This window comes from Eutrigla gurnardus (genome assembly GCF_963514095.1).
Source record: "Eutrigla gurnardus genome assembly, chromosome: 2".
Lineage (NCBI taxonomy): Eukaryota > Metazoa > Chordata > Actinopteri > Perciformes > Triglidae > Eutrigla > Eutrigla gurnardus.
In genome coordinates, this window is record NC_139916.1 from 30,142,768 (window position 1) to 30,170,476 (window position 27,709).

General features: G+C 41.7%; 1 protein-coding gene across 1 annotated transcript; it reads left to right on the plus strand.

Annotated features, from left to right (window-relative positions):
- The first annotated feature begins 361 nt into the window (after nucleotides 1-361).
- Nucleotides 362-27,425, plus strand: sypl2a (synaptophysin-like 2a). The gene is made up of 6 exons (XM_084025886.1): nucleotides 362-535; nucleotides 764-838; nucleotides 12,166-12,287; nucleotides 16,305-16,503; nucleotides 22,441-22,620; nucleotides 24,618-27,425. The coding sequence occupies exons 1-6, from the start codon at nucleotides 521-523 to the stop codon at nucleotides 24,741-24,743; spliced, it is 717 nt and encodes a 238-aa protein (XP_083882012.1). The 5' UTR covers nucleotides 362-520; the 3' UTR covers nucleotides 24,744-27,425.
- Nucleotides 27,426-27,709: the final 284 nt, after the last annotated feature.

A 27,709-nucleotide genomic window follows, 5' to 3' on the forward strand; every position in this document is an offset into this window, starting at 1 on the left:
TATATATATATATATATATATATATATATATATATATATATATATATATATATATATATATACATTTACCTTTTTGCCATTAGAGATATGCTTCACTCCAACACTCATGTCATATATTCAGGTTGTTCCAGTGAAATGAAGTGTAATGTTAATGGAGGATAGTAAATCTGAAGACTGTCCTATTGTTTATTCCAGATGGAATGAATCCAGCAACTAATATTCTGTCGCAGAAGGACAATTATATTACCACATGTTTCTCATGTATGTAACGTCATTGTTATTTTGAAAGGGAATGACCGGAAGTGGATTGGTTTGACAGCGGGTTAGTTTTGCTGAGTTTGACACCAGTCTTATCAGTTGCCTCCCTGCTGCCTGTTACTCTGCCGCCTGCTGACAGTCAGTAGCTGTTATCGCTTGCCACTGTTCGAATGCAAACTGTGTGACTTCAAGTTACTCTTACAACGAAACGGACAACTTTGGGAGAGAAGTGCAAACTACTTTCTAGTTGTTTCACATCTCAATGGACACTGTTCAGGTGGGTGAGTTAGCTGTGTGTCCAGGTTGACGGGAGTTAGCGTTAGCATGTTGCTAGCAGGGGTTGGCTAACAAGGGCAGGGCCAGTTAGCCGCAAGGTGACGAACAGGTAACGATAGCTAGCGTTGTTGTGTGGGTGCTAATTTGAACGCTGATTAATTTACACCTGCGTAAAGTTAACTGTATTTTAACAGTTCATCCTTTTACACACCTACTTTGTCATCCCCAGAAATTGGCGTCTGGATTTTCTCTGGACCTGGGGCCATTGAAAGAACCTCTTGGATTTATTCGTGTCTTAGAATGGGTAAGTGAACTCGGACACTACTTAAATCAATCAGTTAGATACTAAACCACGTTTTCGTTCCAAGTAATCCTGATCTATGTTCAGCCACCATTTATACACAGCATTCCTCCTATTTGATCCTCGTGATTTTGACATTTCTCGCAGTCTATTCCACTAATTTCCATATTACGTTGGCCAGAAGTGTCTGCGGTGTAATTCACAATATGTTCTTTAACTTTGGAGTCTTGGATTTGAACCTGTTTCAAAGAGTTTAATTATTCCATAGCTTGTTGCTTTTACAATGCTTGTAGCTACTGATTACCTAAGGTCAATGTTTTGTGGTAAACCCTCACATTCTTTCTGCAGCACACTTGATTATGTATTGTAATCGTCTGGAACAAAGTGGAAGCTCAAACAATTACCAGGACCTTCTCAGATATTGTGAGGTCTGTACTGAAATAGGCCAGCTAAAATAATGGTTGTTAAAGCAGTTTCAGCTGGGAGTGAGTCAATGTTGTTACAGAATAAATACATTCACAATAAAGTAGAAACATATGTAATATCGTATTGAAAGCAGAGATGTGAGTTTGTGAAGCAGCTCTATATGTAAGCAAACCCCAGCTGTTGAGAATCAATTTACATTTATATTTAGGACATTTAGCAGACGCTTTAATCCAAAGCGACTTACAATAAGTACATTTTTGGTAGACAGTGCAACAGTATATCGCTATCATTACAGTTAGGATTTCACAAGTTTCAAGAATGCCCATTTTCATTTCAGGAATGCCCCCTCTAATGTGACTGCTAATACTTGTAGTACTCTATTTCTGATGGATGCAGACTAGTGTTCCTCCTGTCCGATTACAACAGGCAGGGCTGTGTGTATTTAAGGCGTGTGTTTGTGGAGCAGCCGTGTCCTGTTGGTAATTTACATACACAGCAGGTAATATCTGCAGGTCATATCCTTCGCTGTGTAGTTTGACTCCAGCAAGGTGAGTTAAAAAGCCTCACTTAGTCAAACCCAGTTAATACATGAAATATCAACCAAAGTGTATTGGCAATAATTATGAGAAGTCAGGCGATCAGGAAATTGAAACGGTTGAGCAGAATTACACAAACAACTTTATTTGAAGATGCAACTTAAAGTGATATCACACTGTTCCTTGGCAACGAGGGGCGTAAGCATTCAAAGTAAACCCATTCCAACAAGTACAGTTGGTCTCAGTTGAAGCACAGCGTTGGTTTGTATGACTAAGACATTTAGTGTTAGCCTTTGTTTACGTTTAAATAAGTAGTTTGGATAACCTGGGGGCTTTTTTTTTTTTGCAACCTATCCGATCATATACGTGCTTGCATCTCTTGCTTGTCAGATAGCGATGTTGCTGTCTTCACCGATATCAGTAATAGACTTTTTTCACAGCAGCCATTGTGACTTGTCAAAGCAGGGAAAGCACTAGAGATGCACCGATCCAGTTTTTTCTGATCCAATCCGATACCGATAACTGGACTGAGTAGGGCTGTTCGATTTTGCCCAAAAATAAAATCCTGATTTTCTTCTCTCAAAATCCGATTTTCGATTACGATTTTGTGAAATGACAAAAGGCAAAGTAATTATTTCAAATATGCTGTTTTTTATTGAACATTTTAGAGAAAAAGAGAAAAACCTCACTTTCACATGTATCTTAAGGTGTGTCCATTAAACAAAAATGAATGAATAAAGTGCAGAACTTTAACTTTTTGAAAAATCGATTTCACGTTTTTAACATTGTCCTATAACTACATAATCGCGATTACGATTTAAAATCGATTAATCGAACAGGCCTAGGGCTGAGCATATCGGCCGATACCCAATACCGATCCGATACTACTGTTGAATGAATGAACCGTATACCTTGCCATGTGAGTGAAGGCATCAGGCTTGACATAAACATTTAGCCTTGTTAAAAAAAAAAAGGTAACAAATTAACACAGATACAAATGTACTTAATATTATTTATTAACAAATAACAAAGTGTACATTAGCAGCAAAAATAAAGTGCACTGCAAACAGATATTTTAAAATGTAATATCAAATATAGCAGCTGCCTGAAACCCAACAATGGTTTAATTAACCGGCGCTTGCTCCATGTTGCTCTGTGTTTGCTCATCACTAGCTGCTGTGTGATGACGTAACCAGCGTGGCAAACATAGAATTGAAGTGACTAGATCGCTGTAACTGTATTGCTGTGTATGATATTAATAAAAATGAAATGACTGGATTGGAATGCTGGATCGTCCTCATTCATCCGATATCCGATCCAGCTAATTAGTCAATATCAGAGCCGATATCCGATCCAGGTATCGGATCGGTGCATCTCTAGAAAGCACATGCTTAACTGGAATTTAAAAATCATGAAGATATTGCGGTGTGAATGCTGGATGCTGTCAGAAAGGGAAATCATAGAAATACTGTGAATGTCATTGCCTGATTTAAAAGAATACAGGATACAAAAATATATTTTAGAAATGTATTCATCCCTTATTTATGCAGAGACCTTATGATTTATGATTATAATTTGTTTATATATATTATTATTTGATTGTTTTTCACTAAAAATGGTGTTCAATGAAAAAAGAAGAGTGCAAAACAAATATATATATTTTTTAGTCGGTTTTTGTACCATTTTAAGCATATTTCAATGATTATCGGGATAATGTTGTGAATCACAATTATTTTGGCCAGGAAAATACAGAGTTAATACATAACACATGATGCAATGACCTCGGTATTAAAGTCCTGTAAACATGGACATTCACCAGCAACGGCAGTTTTCCAGTGTCAAATAGGAGATGGGATCATTACTACGAGCTGGGTCTGGTTTTGGTCACTATAAGTGGTATAGTGATGTACATTTGTATGTGATGTGCTTCGTAGAAATAAGGTTATTGTATAAAATGTTAATTTACTAGTGTCACCAATGTGACTGGCTGCTGCTATCTCTTATCTGTTCTGCCACTCCCTGACAAGGAGAGGTAAGCTTCCTTTCTGTGCAAGGCACTGTGGTGTGAGCTCTTGCTGCATATTGGTGCGGTCGGCTTCAGTGCGTGTGTGCGTGTGTGTGAGATCATCGAATGGATATTTGGTAGGGATGCACTGATTTAACTTTTTTCAGTTGAAGTACAGACAAATACTTACATTTCAGTATGCTGATACTACTCGATATGAGTACTTACAGTTCTAACAATCATTTCTAATCATTTTCATCAGATAATCCTCAATTTATTTTACTGTAACACATTAAAAATACAACATGATGTTGTTACAGGGCTGCACGGTGGTGTAGTGGGTAACACTGTTGCCTCGCAGCGAGAGCGTCCCGATTCCCGTTTTCAGTTCAGGTTCCTTCTGTGTGGAGTTTGCATGTTCTCTCCGTGTAAGCGTATTGGAGGGCATGCAAGTTAGATGTATTACCACCTTTTGCCACGATTTTCTTCCAGTATTAACACGTTACCTCACCTTTCGTTTTCTTTGAGACTAACTCTGCTGCCGTGTCTCCTCGTTACCCCCCAAAACACACAAACTAAGTAAACAAACACAAGGTACGGCGTGCGCATCTCCCCCTCCCACCTCGACGGAAATGTGATCTCTGATGAACGGCGTCTCTCGTTCCACAAAGATGGGATGTTTTGTAAAAAGAGACACCGTTGCGGTGTTAAGCCGCAAGGCAAAGTTCTTAATAAACGGATCGATCGCGGCATATTTTTGACCCTCATTTTGTGATTACGGTGGAATCTTCTGGGGGAAAAGAAGATTTCCCCCCTTCTGGGGGAAAAGGGCCTAATGCTTCACTCGGGAGTGGTTAAAGTCGGTATACCGGACTAGTTTTTGGCTTAATATCAAACTGGTTTGAAAATGTTTAAACCGGCCCAAGTCTAAATTGTAAAGTGATATTCATGGACATAGGGCTGGGCGATAATTCGATCTCGATTCGGAATCGTGATCAAATTTTAATCGATTTCGATAATATGCTTGGGACATATTATTCGATATCACATGAAAAAGTAAGCGCAACAACAACAGTATCAGAGTCTGCCGGCTGCCGTATGCCGGTAACACGCCCACTTCCCAGCGTGCAGCGTGGCTACAGTTGCAACCAGAGGGAGACTGAGAGAGAGGGAAAGAAGTTGGAAAAAGGAGAAAAAATGAGCGAAACTGAAGTTGAGGACAGCGAAAATAATGCCGAACGTGAAAGTGACATCACTACATCACCCAAGACCAAAGACATTGTTGGAGAAAAAGGTTACATGACGTCAATTGTGTGGACGTGGTTTGGATACGGCAAAAGCGACCAGGAGCAGGCGAAGCCGGTCTGCAAAATATGCCGGCGGTTGGTACCAGCCAGGACGGGAACACAACGAATGTTTTCCATCACCTGAGTTGGCACCACCCCTGTAATTACACGCTCAAGCTGGCACGACACCACACACACAGCCAAGCAAGACCACTACGTCTCCCGTTAGCATCGTTAGCATCGCTAGCTGGAGCGGCTCTGCTAAACGACAAACCATCCAGTCGTGCTTTACAGCCATTGCCCTGTATGAAAAACAATCAAAGCGGAGCAAAAATATAACGAGCGCTATTACTTATTGCCTCGCTTATAATAGATAATAATACTAGCTTCTACTGTAGAAGCTTGTATTATTGTGTAAAGGGAGATGACTCATGTTTGCAATTACAAATTATGTTCACAACCTTTAATTTTTGCATTTTTCAATACCTCCCAAAAATCTCTGGGAGGTAAACCAGTATAATAGTATTATAGTGGTTTAGTTTTTACATTTATTTTGTCTTTGTTTAGCACTTGAATGTGTCAGAGGGTGTGACCCACATGTTAACTTAGTTTGGTTTGTGCTGCCTCTACAAATATTTGAGATTATTATTTAATATTAAATTTTTTATGTTATTAAACTTTATTATAAAGTTTCAGTGAATCTCTTGTTTCTTCAAGCTTCAGGATGTCCCTCACACTGGCAGCATCTGCAAAAACTACATATTGTGATAAGAATCGAGATCGATCAATATGGAAAAACATATTGTGATAACATTTTTTTCCATATCGCCCAGACTACATGGACATACCTTTGCCTTATACAAGCCCTGGAAAAAAAGGAGTCAAGTATTATATATATTTTAATGAAACAAAGTTTTACATTGATTTAGGGCTGCAGCTATCGATTCTTTTTGTAATCGATTAATTTAGCACTTTATCGATCGATTAATCGAGGAATCGGATAAAAAAAAACGTGCGTTTTTAAACAACCAAAACAAATAATGCATAACGAAAATGATGTGGCTGTAAAATGATCAAGCATTTCTAAAAAAAAATAAACAGAGGTATTCATTCCAACTCCAAAATTTGGCTCCAAAACTAAGCCCATTTATTAAGTGCCAGTGAGAATTTAACAACAATACAGTTAAATCAACTTGGATAAAACATGGATAACATTTAATTTACGTTTTGTTTTGCCAGCAATGGCCCTTTCCTCTCCCTGCCCTACATATGTGTGTATATAGTGTACTTCTTCTGTGCCATTTATGTATTTAGCTTTCTCTATCACTACAGTAACTGTTTGACCATTCTTTTCTCTGCTTTGAACTCCTCCGTCCGTTTGGGCAAACACAACAACTCACAGCCAAGCGTAAATCAGGCTTTCCGATTGGCTGTAAAAGCTGCTACGGGAGCCAATACGAGCGTCCGATGCATAAACGTAACTCTATACGTCACTCGCAAGATGGCGGATGAGAAGTGATCGATATACATAAACAAAACGGAGAAATGCGCCACGGAGACGAGGAGACATCTAGTCACACATTTTACTACTTTACGCATTTGTTTTGTTGTCAGAAATAAATCGCTCACATGGGCAAGCAGGATACCGTTGTTTAGCCCCGATACTCTCTGTCGTTTACGGACATTCTGAGTCTGACTTTCCGCCATCACGCCAACTAAATTCAGAATGAATGACCGTGTATGACGCGCTGGTGTGCTTCCTGAACAACGGTCCGTGTGGAACAATCGGATCCCTGCACATAGGCGCGTCATAGGAATTTAACGAGGCTTCGAGGCAAATGTTTTGCCTCGAGGAATTTTCATAATCGAGTTAATCGAGTAACTCGATGAATCGTTGCAGCCCTACATTGATTTGATTGGCAAAATATTTACTCAAATGTAGATTTTCTTTTACGGCCTCCTGTTGCCAAAGCATTTGAAAATGAATTGTCCATCCTCAAAGAAGTTAATAGTGCTTTCATCAGTGATCCATTTATCACCACACTAAGCAGAGTTTCCACTTCAAGCCCTACGCACAAGCTATGCCTACACACCTCTTGCTGGCTTCACTACTGCAAGCATAAACCAGGCTGTAGTCAGGAATGCTTCAGTGGGAGGCTGGGTGGGACTCTGGACTCTGAACAGGGAACTCCCCACCCTGTCTGGAGGGTTTATTTGGGGTGCTGTCAGATTGGGCTGGGTGGGTCAAACAAGGCTGAGATGAAAGCTGAGAAATGTGGCGATCCAGAGACGCCTGAAAGATGATACCCATTCCTGAAAATCCTCAGTGCTTGTGACGCTTTCTAAATACTGCACACCAGCTCTCTCTCTGCGTGTTCCTGTTGTTTATGTTGATGTCTTTACTCCACTATGGCAGTGCTTTGGCCCATTGGAGACAAATGTACTGGAGCTGAAGAGGATCCTGCTGATTTGGGAGTGTACCTTGGTAGATGTGGGTTTAAGTGAACAAAGGACATTATTCTTGAGCGAAAGTAGAAGCAGGAATCACATGCTCTAATCGGAAGCTTTTCATTGGAGGAAGGAAGTCCTGGAGATAGGGGTTCCACTTGTCACGCAGTGTTCCTCGGTACTGTAAAGCTTATTCATATGTACCTTACATAATAGTTAGTGTAACACCAACATTTGCTTATGAAAAAAAGAGCCGTTTTCCTGTGACCATATCATCACCAGTGTTTCCGCTAGAATTTTTTTCAGGCCCGGTGGTACCCACCGAAAAAACCCTAAACAGAACGTGGGATGGTGTATTGGTGCAGTTGGATTAAGTCAGGTGGCACAGCAAGCAGTCTGCAATTCTGCTATTATTATATTTGCATTCAACATTTTTGTTCAACCAGAGTGTATTCAAGGTTTTCAAGGATTCAAGGAGAGAGTGACTTATTAAGGCCCCTACACACCGCCCAGACGTCCAACTGCCTTATCCGACCATTCTCCGCCCACTCTGTTGCCTCTCGTCTGACCCGTTCGGCAGAAAAGTTGCGTTGTACACACCGCTTCGACGTGCTTCCGACACCACAGCAGCGTGTACGTTCTGCGCTTGCGCGAGATGCAATAAGCCTCCTTAACAGCGGGTGGCGCTAGTCTCGTGCCAGTACTCCAAAACAGGAAAACAGGAAATGACGGAACGGAGTGCAGATAAAAACAATGCACACACGTCTTGGTTCAGTATTCGTTCGACTCGAGAAGACCTTTGTGGACTAAATACTTGGCATTTCTGGAAAGATGACTCTGGCTAGGGTGACACTCGCGTTGTGTGCTCTCGGGCTCATTATTTTACGAAGACGTCGTCTCAGTAGGGAACGAGTAATACGGAGTTTACTATCGTCACTTCCGCCCCGCCCACACACCGCCATTGGATACTCTGATTCGCTAGCACACCGCCAATTCGCTAGCACACCGCCAATCAGGTGAAATTTCAGGATGAACCTAAAATGAGGCCTTTTTGTACAACTTGCTGTTCTCTAACACGGAGCTGAACTGCAAAATTCATAACAGGTGTTTGATCCATGAATCCACCAATCAATGTCCTGGTTCAATTAGAATCGGTATTTAAACAGTCCTCTTCATCATCATGAGACCAAGACGACACCTAACAAGTGATCAACAGCACCTCGCCATGCGAGGCTTCAAATGGGATGTTGTCAGAGGGAAGTGGCCAATGAGCTTAGAGAGTCACAGAGTGTCATCAGCCGGTTGCTACGGAGACACACAGAGACTGGAAGAGTTCCAGAAAGTAGATAAGTGGACCTCCTTTGGTCACATGACAAGTTATTGAGACATTGACATGTTTTGTTGTGGTATACCCACCACTGCTGCTGGCTTTTGTTTCAATAATTAGTTTGAGATGCTTCTACTTAAATGCCCTACTTTCATGATATTATATCACTGTAGCGTGAACTCTTTACATTTTCCATACATTTCACCCAAAAGCTAAATATCCCTAACTTTTTGTGAGTAGTGTATATTGTGATATGGAATAAATATAGGAATTTTCACCTTAAATATTTTAAGTTAAATTTGCTGCACTTTGAGAGGAAAGTTAGGAGTCTAGATCTATATGAAATATTGTGCTCTAGTAAAAATGTATTCATAGACCTACTGCTTGTGCATGAACCGGGCACAAAGCAGGTTTCCAGACCGGTCAGGTGGGTCCAGCCCCCTCCCACTCTGACCCGGGTGACATTTGACTAGATCCACGAGTCACCTTCAACTCTGGCCTTTCCAAGACCACCTAATATAGCCGGTCTACAGGGAAATGATCTCGCTCATATCTCGTCCTGCAATGTGACGAATGCTGAAACAATATATGGTGCAGCCATTATGTTGGGTTGTCCATCAGTACGTATGGTCCATTCTACTGAAGCCTAGAATGCCTGAAGTAAATGTCTTCAAATCCGGCACAAGCATCCACTTGGACTGAAGGATGAACTGATTAGAATGTGGAGGTCAAAGGTCACTGTGACCTCACAAAACACATTGTTGGCCATATCTCAAGAATTCATATGCTAATTCTGAAAATTTCACACTAATGTCTAATATGATCAAATTATGAAGTGATGCCATTTTGGACGTGGATGTTAACGGCAACTTGACTAGCTGGCGGAGGGATAAACAGCACTTAGGGTGATGATGTCAGAATGTATGATGAATGGAGGCTTTGAATATTTAAACAACCCCTCCCCAACCTAAGGCTGAATTGTGTTTTCTGGAAGGATACAGTAGGATTGTCTTCAGGGGTTAGGCATGTCAATGGTTTGTACAATGTGGATTGGCCAATTTCTACAGTGTGCAGTAGAATACACCACAGGCCTGAAATGTGCCCTGAGCCCAACCCTGCTTGATGAATTTAGACCTGAGCCCATTCCAGGTTCTACAGCCAACAACATTCTTCCGCCTGTTCCAGGTTTCAGCGTGGTCTGCTCATGCTGCAGATGAAGAGAGACTGTTCAAATCTTGCTGCTAACTTCATGACCGACGAGAGAAATTTGGCCAAAACGGATGAATACTGGCCATAGCAGTTTTGCTAGATAATTGAAACTCCTGACTGCAGTTTTGTGCTGCACAGTTGATTCTCTGGTGACTGTGGGAGTGGCATCACACTTTTCTGCACAGTCAGTTGATGCTGGGGTGAGAGGAAATGGTCTGGGTTCCTCTGCTTTCCATTCTTCCTGCTGTCCGTCCGCATATTTGAAGATATCAGCTTGTTTTTATCGCTTTCAGAAGAAGCATTTTGCTGACTGTCGCTGTTCTGCAAAAACATCCCCTGTAGTTTTGTCTTGCATTATACGTTAATGTACTTTTCATTCACCCGACACACACGCAGAAAAGGAAAGTTTACTTCCAAAATTGTTCACCTTACAAGCTTTTTTGTTAAATCTATTTGACATGTGTTGTTGTTTTTTATTTTTTGCATAGCTCCTTTTGATGACCACAGCAAATCAAAGCATTTTATATCAAGCAAAGAAATACATTAAAATAACAACAAAACCCGATTAATAGAGAATCAATAGTGTAGAAAAAATCCAGAAACCAAAAACTAAAATACAGTTTTATGCACTTATAGTTGCTTCAATTTAATTAATAAATAAATAAATAAATAAATAAAGGTGAATTATAGGAAATGAATAAGTCAATAGAGGCTAAGACTCTTCTGGTGTTTCAGAAAGGATAATAGTATGTACAGTACACATACTGTATGTTTTTCAATTTAAAATATATTTTTTAAATTAAGAGTCTCAGTTTGTCAAATACACTATATTGCCAAAAGTATTGGCTCACCTGCCTTGACTCCCATATGAACTTAAGTGACATCCCATTCTTAATCCATAGGGTTTAATATGACGTCGGTCCACCCTTTGCAGCTATAACAGCTTCAACTCTTCTGGAAGGCTTTCCACAAGGTTTAGGAGTGTGTTTATGGGACTTTTTGACCATTCTTCCAGAAGTGTATTTGTGAGGTCACACACTGATGTTGGACGGGAAGGCCTGGCTCTCAGTCTCCACTCTAATTCATCCCAAAGGTGTTCTATCGGGTTGAGGTCAGGACTCTGTGCAGGCCAGTCAAGTTCATCCACACCAAACTCTCTCCTCCATCCGCTGACCCCGCTCCGTCATTTTACGTGGTCTACCACTTCTTGGCTGAGTTGCTGTCGTTCCCAATCTCTTCCACTTTGTTCTAATCCCACTGACAGTTGACTGGAATATTTAGGAGCGAAGAAATTTCCCGACTGGACTTGTTGCACAGGTGGCATCCTATCACAGTACCACGCTGGAATTCACTGAGCTCCTGAGAGCGACCCATTCTTTCACACATGTGGACCAGACAAAACCTAGATCAAGTAAATGGACCTGCATTTCCCGAGTGCGTTTCTAGTCTTTTCGACTCAAGGCGCTTTGCGCTACATCCCGTCTACATTCACTCACATTCATATTTGTGTTCAAATGTTTTTATTCTATGTATAAATGACCTAAAACAAATTCAACACAAGGAGGGCCGCCATGCCTGTAACATTGCAGGGGAAACACCGAGTCTGTCTGTGCTCATCTACAGGTAGATTCCCATCACTTGTTGTGGTGGACGGAGAAATAAAATCACTGGATCAGTACATTGGTCTATAAACACTGTGGTTTTCTTCCCATTGAGCCAACATGAAAACTATTGTGGTTCAGTAAATGACTGCTGTCAGACGGAGTCTATGATTGAATGACAGAATATTTTTGCTCAACTCTATTAAAATCAGAGGGTTAAAGGACATGACGAGTATAAGGAGGAGAGTGGTTGGGGGGGTGGGGGTGGCGGTGGTTGTGTCATCCTTGTATCTGTTTTATATTGATTTAATGAAGGAGCTTACCGCTGATCCTTAAAGGCAGTACAGTCCAAACGTTTCTTGATTTAATATGTGGACTTTATTATTAAATTGATAGTACTGAATGTCAAACTGGTTTGTATCGAAGTTTTATATGTCTCTTTTAAAACCTCTTTTAAAACCTCTAACCAATCATATTTCTCTGCCTCCACAGGTCTTCACCATCTTTGCCTTCGCCACCACTGGAGGTTACACTGGGAAAAGCCACTTTACCGTCAAATGCCCGGGAGCCCAAGAGCCACTGCCTGTAATGCCAGAGTTTGGCTACCCATTCAGGTACTGTAGGACACGAGAGCGCACTCAGTTGTAATATTCTCTGCTGTGGATCTCTTTTTGAAGCCACATGACTTCCAATGCATTTTAAAAAGCAGTTCATGTGCAAAACAACACAATTGTGGATTACTGCCATCACCTGGTTAAAAGCATGCTATTACACTTCCTCAGTAGGGTAAATCCACATTCTCTCCCCTGCTACTTGTGATGCCCTTTTCTTGGTTTCAATATAGCTGAATACACAGTACTGCTGCTGCTGCAATCTTTAGGTGACTGCAGAAGCATAAATGATTGGATTGTGAGACTGAATGCTAAAAAAATTGTAATGTAACAGTAATTGCTGGGCAGCTATGTTTAGATCCACTATCAAATAGGAGTGGGCCATACAGTTAAAATCAATATCACCAGAAGAATGTCTTTTAAATAGAAATATTTCATGATATGGCAATTGTGTACGATGATCTGTGCACCGTTTTCATATTTTTAATTTAAAGGGATAGTTCAGAATTTTGGACATAAGACCTATTTTCCAAGTGAGCCGGTGTGTTCGAGACGTCTGGAGACGTTTTCAAGAAATTTCATTCAGTTCTTCTAGTTGCCGAGTTCGCTTATGCTATGGCTAGCGCAAGTCTAGTGCAAGTCAATGGTTCTTAGCTAGACAGGCATTAAAAACAGTCTTGCCCACTCCACAGTGCACCCGAGGCAAAATCAATTAAAACACTAGACTGTCGATGTACATATCTGTGTTGATAGAATAATATTCTAAACAAAACTAACCTTGCATTGCATGAATCATCCATTTTTTGAGGAACTAGTTTCTCAGCAGCAGCGGAACTTTGCTCCGTAGGACTCAAAACTCTCGAAATACTGCCCGTAAATAGGCAATTGAACCGGGCCAAACTGTCGGCACTTATACCCCCAAGGCTGTCTTAAAAGCCCTCGGAGCTCACTCAAACACCAGGCAGCCCACGGCCACGCGAAGCCACAATTATACGCACCGCGAACCTGGACCACTGCTCCGTCCAGAGAACCGTAAACCCTCGGACGTGTTGCAGGGATTCCCTCCAGTAAATAGACACATGAACACCGCCGAATATTCGTGCCTCGTGCCCTCAGAGCTGGGTGAAAAGCCCTTGGACCGCAGACCAACACCGGGCATCGGGCGGCTCCGCGAATCCACACATGCGGACTCTCCGTCGGACTCAAAACTCTTAAGACGCGCCGCCAGAAATACTGCCCGTAAATAGGCAATCGAGCCGGGACGAATTGTGGGCTTTTCACCCATGCCCTCAGACCTGGGTGAAAAGCACCCAGGTCTGAGGGCATGGGTGAAAAGCCCACAGACCTCAGACCTGGGTGAAAAGCACTTGGACCTCACGCAAACACCGGGCAGCCCACGCACCGCGAACCCGGACCTCTGCTCCGTCCATAGACCCGTAAACCCTTGGACACGTTGCGGGGGATTCCCTCCTGGCACCACCAGTCTCCGTTTGTTCGGTCCCGGTTCTCAGTTCCAGCGGGGGCTCTCTCGGTCTCCACAGACGCTCGTTCACGTTCTGCCCTTTGAGCATCCCTCTCGCGCAATTCTTCCTCTGTATATTCAGGCTCGTACAGGTACGGTTGGGTTTGGGTGGAAAAAAACTCCTCATCAGAGTCTTCAAAAGTTTCAGTATATTCTCCAAAAGTGTCCATTTCTGTGAGATTGAAGAAACTAGCACTGCAGGCTACTCTGCGTCTGTAGCAATGACAGCAGGTAAACAAACTATTATAGAACCGGTAACTTATAAGTGCTAGGTGATATCACTCCGCCGCTGCCATAGCCTACTAGGAAGTATGACACGCTGCTGCTGCTGCTGAGACATAAATCCTTAAAAATGCAAAGTTGGTTTTATTTCAAACATTCTATCAACACATATGTACATCGATAGTCTGCCGTTACAATTGATTTGCCTCGGGTGCACTGTGGAGTGGGCAAGACTGTTTTTAATGCCTGTCTAGCTAAGAACCATTGACTTGCACTAGCCATAGCATAAGCGAACTCGGCAACTAGAAGAACTGAATGAAATTTCTTGAAAACGTCTCCAGACGTCTCGAACACACCAGCTCACTTGGAAAATAGGTCTTATGTCCAAAATTCTGAACTATCCCTTTAATCAGAAAGGGTTTATTGCCAATTCTGTTTGCACAGACAAGGAATTAGAATTAGGTGATTGGCATATAACAAAAAACACGGTACATTAGTGTAAGACATCTTGAATAATATGTGAATAGAATATGAAAAATATACTGACATATATACAAGAATACCTTTTAAATATATAAACTATTTAAGTGTCAAAGTTAGAAATACTCCCCTTTCCTCTTTAGATTCAGTTCGTTTTTACAGCTTGCTTGTTATGACGAACTTGGACAACACACTTTTGTGTGATATGATCATATCTCCACCATACAATTCCCCCAAAGTAAGAAAAAAGACAGGGTTGTTGGTCAAAACGCTGGTCACACTGGGCGACAGTAGAAGTATATTCACCAGTAGTTCAGCAGACTTTCCTCATATCCAGCAACAACCAGAGTGGTTAGCAGAAACAGGACATGTGACTCGGGAGGGTTTAAGGATTTCTGTCTGCTCTTAAGCTCTAAATGGTGAAATTGCATTTGTTGTTTTTTTACTAAAGGACTGCACTGCAGTTTTGCACAGGTAAATACAACAATGAAAGTAGTTTTGTCAGACACACATGAAGGGAGTGAGGTTAATGCAGGGACATGTCTTGTGCCAAAACTTATAGGAGTTAAGACTAGACATGGGATGATACGAAAATGTCATTACATATTTATATTATCCTGGATAAAAACAATTCATTTATGCGTCACAGATAGGAAACACATCTCTCTTTAACAAACATCCTTTTTAGTAAACAATATTAAAATAAGATAATCATAAATCATAAGTCACATGGCATAAATAATGAATAAATACATTTTTGAAAATAGCAACATTGTTTTTTCTTACATTTTGTTATTTTTATTTATCACTTCTCTATCTTGATATGAAGCTAGACAGCCTTTTCAAGTCCCGATGACATAACCATATTCACGGTTATCCCGAACAATCAGTTTATTGTGTACAGATCCACAATAACATCCTATATCATCTCATCCCTAATTAGGACAGCAGCAAGTTTTATAAAACATTATGAAGTTACTTCATGGCTTTGTGTTCAGCACCATAACCCTTTCCGTTTGCCTCGGCGACATTTACCATTCTGATATTGTGATATCAGGGAAAGGGTCTTCTGTTTATTGTGATAGCTGTAAGTAAGAAAAGTTTATTCCTAGAGCACATTTAAACACAGCTCACACTGACCAAAGTGCTGTACAATCAAATATACTATATATTATATTTTATTTATCTGGCACAGCTGACAGACACTAACAGTGTCGGACAATGAAAGTTCTTTTTATTAAACATCATAAAGGTGACACTTGACCCTCCAAGATCCTCAGGACCGCATCCTACTCACCCCCTCTCCATGCCGGGAAAACCCCATAAAAAGCAGGTGCAGGTGATATTAATTATTACAACCGCTACGTCCCAGTCTCCCTCTCTCACTCACTCACACACACACACACACACACACACACACACACACACACACACACACACACACACCTCCTCACAGCCACACCAATCTGTGACTGAGCAACAGACTGCAGACTGCAACCCAAATTCAGCCCTCGCTCCCACAGTAGTTATTAATGACTTTCGATTGGAAGGAAATGTCTTCATGATGAAGCATATTGTCGCTTTACAGATGAATTAAAGGTTCTGTTTAATTTGTGCATACGGTCTGTGTTCAAGTCTCGCCTAACCTTTTCATATCCTCTCTTCTTGCATTCCTTGGATAGAAGAGTAAATCAGGTGAGGAGTTGTTTTCTCTGAAATCACACAGCAAGAGAGTGAAAGTCAGAGTCAGCAGAGCGACTGTTGAAAGTTTCTTCTCCCTCTCCACCTCCCTTCAGGTTGCCAGCGTACCCGTATAAGATACCACTCTGTAACAGCAGTGAATCCGATGAGATCTACCTGCAGGGCGACTTCTCCTCCTCAGCTGAGTTCTTTGTGTGCGTCGGTGTGTTTGGCTTCCTTTATTGCACCGCCACACTGATCCTCTACTTGGGTTACCAGAACGTCTACCGCCAGACCACCCGTGGGCCCCTCATAGTGAGTACACAGCCTCTGGTCATCAGTGAACTTTCTACCACACCACCAACATCCCATGCCGTTATTGGACGTGAGGCCAACACTGACTCAGAAAGGTATCGTCACAATGGAGCCAACCCATTCACTGCTATGCAGGGCTGCACCTAGTAGTCACATCTCAGGACGATGTTGGTAAATTAGGTCAAACGTGTACATATGTACATATTTAAAACATAAAGCCACTGTTTTAAATATAAATACCATTAAACATAAAGTCACCATTTTAAATACAAAATATCTGTACTTCAGTAGCCTATATATGACAAGTTTGGAGTATGCACTCTTCATCTCCTACCATTCTTCCAGAAGTGTATTTGTGAGGTCACACACTGATGTTGGACGGGAAGGCCTGGCTCTCAGTCTCCACTCTAATTCATCCCAAAGGTGTTCTATCGGGTTGAGGTCAGGACTCTGTACAGGCCAGTCAAGTTCATCCACACCAAACTCTCTCCTCCATGTCTTTATGGACCTTGCTTTGTGCACTGGTGCACAGTCATGTTGGAACAGGAAGGGGCCATCCCCAAACTGTCCCACAAAGTTGGGAGCATGGAATTGTCCAACATCTCTTGGTATGCTGAAGTAGGGCTGAACGATTTATCGTTTTCTGACCGAAATTGCGATTTCAGACAACGCGATCATGTGATCGCCAAAGCTGCGGTTTTTGCAGCGCTCCTGACTCACCCAGGATCTGTTGTCAACTATTTTACACATGCCGTCTCCCGACCATCCTGCCAAGCTCACCAATCAGACTACTCGTGAACAGGTCACGCTAACCAATCAGTATTAACCTGCTCCGTATTTGTAATTAGTCAGAAATGACTTAAACTGGACCAGAAGCGGAGTTAGGGGATTTAATCGCCAAGAAAAACAGCACGTCCGTCATTTGGGAGTGTTTCTGGTTTGATGCTGCAGACGTGCACCAGAAACGGGTACTGTGCAAAACCTGTCGCGCTAAAGTTGCAACATCCAGCGGAAACACAACCAATATATACCGGTGATATAATCTCCCGCGAGAGGGTGCATTTCACGGCAGGGGCGCTGATTACGGCACAACACCGGCACTTGAAAAATCACCACAGACATTTGCATGACGCGTGCATGACGAAAAAGTCCGGTGACTATGATGATCAGGCCCACTGTAGCAAACAGACTACAATTACAGCATCTTTTGGCAGTGTAACTCCGTACGATAAGAGCAGCGGAAGACACCGGAAAGACGGATTTAAAAACCTCCTCCACACGCTGGACAGATATACGATTCCCTCCCGCTCCGACCTCTAACAGGTTGCCGTCCCGCAGCTATACGCGGAGTGTAAAGAAAAAGTGGTAAGCCATAAATGAATGACCCACCTATTTTAATGTCTGACATATTTTTTAGAAGGGTCATTTTATTTCAATAACAGTTTTTGTATTTGATTTACAATTAAATTATTACAGTTAAGGATTTTTGCACATTTTAAGACAGTCAAAGATGGCTCTTTTAGCTCATTTGTAATAACTGCCATTGGTCAAGGACTTTAAAGAATGAACGTGCATGTTTCTTGTTAATAAATTCATTTGGAAGCAATTTTTAACTTTAGTCCTTGCATTAGAGTAATAGCATTCAATGTTTTAATGTTGGCCTACTGTACATTGTGAATATTGCACTGAAGCTTGATTTGAAGAAAATCGTGAATCAAATTGAAATCGCAATATCTGTCAGAAAAAAAGCAATTAGATCTTTTCCCAAAATCGTTCAGCCCTATGCTGAAGCATTCAGAGTTCCTTTCACTGGAACTAAGGGGCCAAGCCGAGCTCCTGAAAAACACCCCCTCACCATAATCCCCCTCCACCAAACTTTACACGTGTCACAATGCAGTCAGACAAGTACCGTTGTCCTGGCAACGGCCAAACCCAGACCCGTCCATCAGATTGCCAGATGGAGAAGCGTGATTGGTCCCTCCAGAGAACGTGTCTCCACTCCTCTAGAGTCCAGTGCTTTACACCACTGCATCCAATGCTTTGCAATGCTGCACTTGCTGATGTATGGCTTGGATGCAGCTGATCGCCATGGAAACCCATTCCATGAAGCTGTTTACACTGTTCTTAAATGGTAAAATGGTAAATGGCCTCATTTATATAACGCTTTTATCCAAAGCGCTTTACAACAATGACTGACATTCACCCATTCACTCACACATTCACACACCGACGGTGGAGTCAAACACGCAGGGCGACAGCCAGCTCGTCAGGAGCAATTAGGGTGAGGTGTCTTGCTCAGGGACACCAGGCACTCAGCTAGGAGGAGCTGGGGATTCTTGAGCTGTTGTTGAGCTAATCTGAAGGCCACCTGAAGTTTGGAGGTCTGTAGCGATTGACTCTGCAGAAAGTTGGTGACCTCTGTGCACTAGGGGTGTAACGGTACATTGAAGTCACGGTGTAGTACGCTGAAGTACATATTCCAGGCCCTTATGTGCTGTTTCTGCTACAAAAATACACCAAAAATGCAGAAGAAGAGACTGAGCTTGACCGGATGTTTTCCGTTGCTATGGCAGCACGTAAAGCTACGGCTACTATCCACCCGACCACCCGATCAATAAATATCCATAATATGATAATTTGGCCCGTATCAACAATAAATAAAACCAACAATAAGCATCAACAGCCATCACCCAGACCTTAACGAGGCGTTGTCACACGTTGGGATGGATTAATTAGACAAATAAATGCGTTGGTTGTTTGTTAGTATCGTTTTCCCGGAATATCGCCCCCCTCTCTCGGCTCTGGTTTTTTCATACAGCGGCCCTGATACGCCGACGTACAGACGAACAGAATATCTGCTACGAGCACGGAGGCTGCCGTTGTTGTTGTTGTTACGAGACGTCGCGGGAAGAAGTCGGGCTCGAGGGTGGAGGAGCGGGGCGATGACATCAGCGTATGCGTTTTTGCCGTCTACATGAAAACAAACATGAAACGGAGTGGTGCCGTTTTTTTTCTTTTACACCCTGGGACCTGGTTTCAAATTGCATTTTCAGGCCCTGAAAACGCTGGATCCGTATGGACAGCCAGCCGGAACGCACAAGACTTGTGCGTTTACCCACAAAAAACGTTTCCATGTGGACGGCCTCTTACAGTAGTTCCCTAATTAATTTGCACGCCAGTTTTATTTATTTTTATACCGTGTATTCTCTGTGTAAATCCACGCACCCAACCGTGACCCCCGTACCGTTTCGGTTCAATGTGAATACACCCCTACTGTGCACTATGTGGCTCAGCATCCGCTGACCCCGCTCCATCATTTTACGTGGTCTACCACTTCTTGGCTGAGTTGCTGTCGTTCCCAATCTCTTCCACGTTGTTATAATCCCACTGACAGTTGACTGAATATTTAGTAGTGAGGACATTTCATGACTGGACTTGTTGCACAGGTGGCATCCTATCACAGTACCACGCTGGAATTCACTGAGCTCCTGAGAGCGACCCATACTTTCACAGATGTTTGTAGAAACAGTCTGCATGCCGAGGTGCTGCTTTTATACAACTGTGGACATGGAAGTGATTGAACACCTGATATTTATATTATTTGGATGGGTGAGTGAATACTTTTGGCAATATGGCAAATGTTCTCATAGTAATGCAAAAGCAGAGTGCAGTAACTACAATGTTTTTGTCTTTCAGTTTTAATATTTTGTTTTCAGTGACTAAAAGTGAAAGATTATTTTTTATAGGTGTATTTAAAAGGTTTTAACCACTCTATTCAAAGATTTGTGTATTTTAGACTTGATATGATAAAGTTCTGTTATATTTTAGTCTTAATATAATTTTATCTCATATTCATGTTATGTTTTTCTTGTCTTCAATATTCAACACAAGGAATTACAGCGGTAAATGAACTTACTGCGGTCTGCTTTGGTTTTGAGTTGGAGTTTCTATTTACTGCAATTTTTAGATCATTATTTCTCTGAAATAAAGTGGAATTGAAATCTAAAACTTTGTCACAAGATCAAACAGACATAGAGGAGTTCATTTTTAGTTATAACTCAATTTTGATAAAAAAAAATGTAGTTACTGCAGTTAGGCTCTGTAGAGAGTTTATGAATGCATCTTTTACTAAAGCACTAAATAGGTTTCCATCCAGCCTCTAAAAGTTCATCACATTTATGCAATGAACTTTACAGAGTAGTTGGCGAAAAGTCTTAAATTTAATTATTTTGTAATATATTTTGCAGAAAAAAAATATGGCAATATTGGTTTTGTTCCGATGTCGTGAAGCCCTAATTCTGTGTTTCCGTCCGATTAAACATCTGCTTACTACGTCATGTCTCAGCAGCACACTGATAGACAGCAGCTGACAACAACCAGGTCATACATTAAAGATGTCTCACTTTAACAAGGAAACACATCGCTCACTAAATGAAAAATATGATTTCGATTCTAGTTTCTTATAATATATTTTGGAGAATATAACCGTCGGAGCAGTTTGAGGAGTGTGAGTTGAGACGAGTTAATCTGACATCCTGGTCACTTTTAGCTAACAGTCACTGCAGTCTTATAAAGTCAGACCTAGTAACTCTATAGCATAAGTGTGACTACTACATGATAAAGCCCACTACTGACAACAGCAGGGCAAGAATACATCAGATTTGACCAAAGCCTGTTAAAACAACACTCTTCTACTCTTCATGTTTGCGTCGGCCTGTAGTTCACCTTCTTCATCTGTGTTGGAGGAGCGAAGTGTGGCTATTCACTGCTTTTACAGTGTGGACACTTATATCCAAACACTCGTCTCCAGCTTTCTGAGCTCAGCTGCCTGTTAAACCATCGAAGGTCGACCTCTGCTGGTGCCTGGTGTGCACTGCAATACAGCGCCACAGAGGCGGAGCAGCTGTTTTAATGAGCGTATGAAATCCTACAGTCTAGATCTGTAAACACCCCGGTACAGAGCCTAGCTCATATAAACTTTGCTTCCATGCAGAGTTGGCTTGGTTGACTTGGTTTGGGTTACAGCATGATGAGTAAATGTAGCGCTTGTGAGTCTGTGTCGTCTGTGAGGCTCGTTACAAAATAGGAAAAAAAGAAACTATAGTTCAATGCATGAGTCAAAGTATGCAAACAGTTAAGCCTTATGTTAAAAAGAGAAAATGAAAACAACGTAATCTCTTTTGCATGTAGCTTGCTTGTGAGTAGTTGTGCAATCATCACACACCTGTATGTTTCTAAATGATGAGATGTGCAGTCATTTTTTTACTACTTTAGATTTCTCCTAAATCCCATCGTCTCCATGTTAGTAATCAACTGAGGAAGGTTTAGTTAAAAAATATTTTTTTGTACAATATTTTTAAAGGCCATTTTCTCAAAATTAGTTTTTCTCAGGTCCGAGGCAGAAATCTCCACTTCAGTATCGTTTTCATCCACCAAACCTTCCAGTTTCATTTCTTCCAGTCTATATTCTGAAAATTTGTATCGAGGCGTTTGTTCATACATCATTCATAGCCTGATTTATTTAAGATTTTAATCCTAAAAACATGGAGAAAATGGAGAGATGCAAAACCTGTAAAACCTTTTGACTTTAATATGTCAACGACATGAAACAAGAATGTTGAACCTGACCTCCAATGTTTCAATGTAACATTGCTTGATTGTCTTATTGTATGTAATCAATGGGAACGTTTCATGCTGATAACTTAAAGTTAAAGTTTTTATTTTATTTTATTATGAACACGGATTAAGGCAAAACAGCTGTGCAATGTTGCTGTTTTCAATTCAATTCAACAAAATGAAACAATACGCAGCAAATAATACTGATGTGTTATTCTTGTGAGCTTAACAGAGGAAGTTTAAATACATGGATGAGGTTGACATGGACCTTGTGAGTCCTCATGTGATGTTGATGCCTATGCAACATGTACTTTCTTCCAGGACCTGCTGCTGACCGCTGCCTTCGCCTTCCTGTGGCTCGTGTCCTCCTCCGCCTGGGGCAAAGGCCTGACTGACGTCAAATGGGCCACGAACCCAGAGCATCTCATCACAGCCGAGGCATGCAAGGGCTTCTGTCAAGCAGGGGAGTTTCCTTCCATGGGCCGCCTCAACGCCTCCGTGGTACGTCGTGGTGAAGCAGTGTAGCTGACATGCCTTATTACTCGCTTCTTAAGAGGAGAACGCTGTTTTAAAAACCGTTTATTACCTCAGGAAAGTCATCACGTCTGCTGAAGAGCCATCATAAACAGGACACGCATTCATGGTCCAGGAGAACTTGTGATCTAAGTAACAACAAGACCTTCCATATATAGAAATAAGTTTCAAACATCATGGGACAGATTTCCCCTCAGCACATCCACACAACTGAGCTGGACAAGAAATCTGAGCCTCATTTCCTGTAAAACTTTGTGTATAGCACCTCGAAGGCACAAAGCCATTCATACTCAGTCGGAGTGCAGCGGTACGTGAAATTCACCGTTCGGTTAGTACGTCGGATTTGAGTCGCGGTTTGGTTCGTTTTCGATACAATAGGGGAAAACAAAGAACATGCTAAATTTGCCATAATTCTTACTTAAGGTTAAGGCACTCAAACGGTGGCATATTATCAATAACAAAGAGAAATGAAGCACCTCAAGCTTTTTGACAGTATGCTTTGATTCTCTATGGTCACACATACCGATCAATAAACACTATATGGTTAGTTATTACTTGTCTCTGTGTGCCTGCAGTGGGCGGAGCCTGCTGTGGGGAGAAGGACTCACCATCCAGGCTCCTTATGTTTGGTTCTTTGACACATTCAGGCAGCGCCGTCATGTATGTGTCTACACTGCATCCTCCCATGAACCTGACGTCAGATTAGTGTCGGTATACGGTTTGACACAAATCATACTTGAGCTTGATTAATGAGGCGACACCAACTAGCATGTACAGCTGACTGCAACTGGTGCGCTGTCCAAACATACTCCTCTGGAGTGGTAGTCACACACAGCTGTTTGGGTTACAGGGTGTCTTCCTGGAACAGTTCAATACCAACACAGGTATTGTTACACCACTCTGGCTTTCTTGCTTTAGACTTTGTTGTATCACACATAACATAATCCACCAGGTGTAGGCAGCGCCGAATCCCACCGCCGGCCCTTTCTGCAATGCCATTTATCACAAGTCACCTTGGTTTTATGTGCCTACAGAGTTATTATGAATATAGTATAACATAAGCAGATGACATGTACATTTGTAACTGTCTCGCCAAAAACAGGAACGTTTTGTTTGTTTCGCCATTGTTTTGAAAAGGATCTGCAACAGCGGCCCTAATAGGCTGTCGTTTGCAGGCCAGGCCAGTAGCTGGTGGAACTTTGTAATAGATCAGTGAAGCCCAATAAAGGTGTCCATCCTGCACACAATCTCGTTGGTTTCTCAGCACGGTGACCAACATCATGCAACAAAAAACGAGTTGGTACTCCCAGGGATGGCTATTTGGTTGCCAGCGCAATACTCACATGTGAAGTGGAGCCGTGACGTCAGTGTCTGAAGTTTCTGGATTACTATTGCTGCTGCATTTTCCTGCTGCAGGTCATTTATATACTGTTTCTAGTTTCATCTACAGCAATGCATCATATTCTATAAGATAATCATGTTTGTAGCGTCTCTGTTCTTTTTAGAGATACGTGACTTTCACAAGACAGAGGGTAAGAAAAATGCCGTTTTCAGTCTTGTGTCATTTGTCAGTGGATTAAAGAGGTGTTTTTTAATAGTTTAACTTAAGAAGCGTTATATTCTTTCCTGATAATAACAAGTCCAAAGAACGTGAGCTGAGCTTCTATTTGGAGCTCATTTTCTCAAGTGATAGAAATCAACATCCTGGTAACTAACTACATGTTGAGGACCAGTCAGCTGGTATTGATCACAACAGGAACCTCCTTATAAGGGATCAGCTGTTATGCTGAAATTAACTGATTCTCAACTGAAACTTAAAATAGTGCTGAGTGGACAGACACGGTAAAAGTAATGATTTTAAAGAGTGAGTGGGACTTGTCCTCCCTCAGACTATGGGTCCGACGCCCATTCACGGGAAACCTTATCTGTTGTCACTCACCATGTCTTTTCCCGTCTTTCTACAGATATTTGGCTTTTTGAACTTGATCCTGTGGGCGGGGAACTGCTGGTTCATTTACAAGGAGACTTCTTTCCACAAGGATCCCAACCCAGCAGCCACCATGGAGGAAGGAGCCACCCCTGGGCCCTAGCTCCACCATTCAGGCTCCTCAAACAGAGCCCTGTGCTCGCAGCAGAAGTGCTTTGTGCCCAACACTGGTCTCTGATGTTAACCTACAGAAACAAATGCAAGGCGACTGTCCTTAAATACTCACCAATACCTCCCAACACATGTCAGAGCTGTCTTTGATGACAGTGAGCAACGTTACGGTCTTTATTTGCTGTCATCTCCTGTACGTATTTGTGTGCAGTGCATTTGCTCCCACACTCTACCTGTATGTCTGCCCTTCAGGGCGCCACCTAATGATGAATCTGTGAACCGGAAAACTACTGGGCTTCGGCCAGGAAAGGCTCAAATGATTAGGCACCTGTGTCCACATAGCATCTTTTTTCTGGCAGAAAACCAGCTGCGGGGCGTTTCGTCCAAAAAGTGCTTTTAATGTTTCTATCTCACAATATCTTGACAATAGATCAGCACTCTAACCTCCACTGTATCATAGACTAGCTTCGCACCTTTTGCTTTTATTGTCTAATCCGGCTACTATCTATTTGTTTGACTTTGTTTTGGTCTTCTTTCCACCGTCAGCACCAACCGGAGGATGCTTCTTATTTACAAGCAAAACACTCACCAGTAACAATCCGTGTCCGTCGGCCAATATGCACCTACGTTTGTATATGTTCTTATGTCCTATGTCTCTCTGACAGACATGGTCAAACCAGTGACGTCACCTTCAACGGGAAGCGCCTGGGGCGCTGCACAAAAACAGGTGGAGCGCTCATAAAAACAGGTGCAAGGTCGAGCGTTTTTCTCGACCTTATACTCTTTCCTCATCGAGTGCAATTGGAAAATGATGCTGGTGCTCAGAAAAAAACCCCGCCATGTGGACACAGGCCCAAACAGAATTTGAGAGCACACAGCCCTCATGTCCAATACATTTGCTGTGAGAAACACAATCCAGAGTCAAACTTTTCGGTGGGAGCAAATGCACTCCTGAGCAGGAGTCCTCCTGCCATTATGAAATCTGTAAGATGAAGCGCTTCTCCAAGTATGGTCATTCTAAACCAGTCTGTCACGTCACAATAGATGAGTCATAGCCTGAAGGTCAAAATCTATATTGAATGCTCTTTTTTCCTCCAGTTGAAGCAGAATCTGATACCAGAGCTCCACTGTATGATCGGCTCTTTCCTTCACTCTGCCCAACGACCAATTAACTCACCATGCCATTTCCCCACCAATGTTCTGATCTACTGACACACTGTGCTTCATAACCCCAGGGCTGTTTAAGCTTCAACACCCTTTGATTTCCTTGTGATTAAATATTATTGCACACTAAGTAAAAAGAGAAAAATAACACTACAATCGACTGCACTTCTCTACCTTCAAGTGAAGCAGAGACTTTTATTTTGAAAGTGTCCTTCAGGGGGAGGTTTTGGCGTTTGCCACAGTCTTCTTTATCTTAAGCCTGTATCCAGAAAAAAAGGTTCTCTACATGTTTACTGTTGTACATGATCTCACAGTGAGTGAGTGATCGATGTCAAGCCAAACCTCGTTTAATTCCTGTTTGATCAAAATGTTACACACTAGAACACTAAGATCCGTTATGTCTGACAAAAGGGGACATTATTTATATACAGTTCATGTGTCTTTTTTTATCTACAATAATTGGTCCGTTGCATATTTTTAAAACCAATGTTTTTTGTCCAAGTTTCCGTTTGTATATCCCAATGGAAAAATGTCAGTGTGCAGCTTGTCCTTCATTCTCTTTTTATGTAATGACAAATTAGTTGTCAGATCTGCTGTCGAGCATGTTGTACCACTGATTCGTTTCAGGCTTAATTGTGCGATGATAACATAGTTTAATGTTTTCCCAAAGTGATCTTGCTGCATTTCTTCATGACTCCTGCCCATAGTTCTGCTCTACATGAAACACTACATCAGAAGCTGTTGTATTGAACTGCAGTCACCGTTTGTGATGATTTGCATTGCACTAAGAGGGATCTTTGAAGTAACCGTGGGTCATTGGGCCACCTGGCCAGCCTCTGTAGGGAAAAACTGAGGGGCTGTTTGAGTCACTAAAGTAAAGTCATATATTTTCCACATCATATTGAAATTAGACACAAATGCCTTATCAATTTTAAAACATAATCTTAGTAAAATTAGAGCACAGTAGTAATGTGGGATGTTTATGTAACAGATGATTGAAACTGACTTCATGTATTTTGTGCCTCGTCCGTGCAAAAGGAAATGATTGTTTAACTGTATTCACAAGTGTAAAACATGAAAGCTGCAACCGCCCCGTTCTGTCTCCTTTCTCAGCTACATTACAGACCCGCCTGGTCTGCAGACATTTAAAGCCACTATGTGCAGACTTTGAATGCAATTCTAGTGTCTTTCATATGAGTCTGGCAGTGTGTTTTTGTAGAAATAAGACAAAACTGATTTTACTTCCACTTTTTTCCAAAACAATGCTACCATAATAAACATGCTACATGTGCTATACAGAAGTGGCATGCCTGAAATAAAGCAACTCCTTGTGAACAAGATTGTGTCATTAAAAGGACTTTTGATGCCTGAGGAGCCGAAAACAAAGTATTTCACAATAAGAAAGCAAAGGAGTTAGAAAAAAGCCTGTATCCCCTTAATGATCTACAACCAGGGTATGTTTAGTGTGGCAAAATTGTATCGATACATGGACTCCAAGTATCAAGCTTTTATCATAAATATATTAATAATGCAAATCCAAGTTAAACTTTTGGGACTGACTTTTCAGTCGAGGTGTTTTACTGGCGTGGTCCTGGGTGAAGTGGGATTGGACTATGTAAACTGTACCTACAGTATCTGATGCAATGTTTCTGACAGTGTTGGTTAGTCTGTCTGCTTGACTGACGAGCCCAGCAATAAACATCGCAACACCTTGCTAATTGCACAACATTCGAATCGTAAGAAGATGGTATTGTGACGTATTGTGATAGTATATGGTGGGACCTTTGGTGAGTC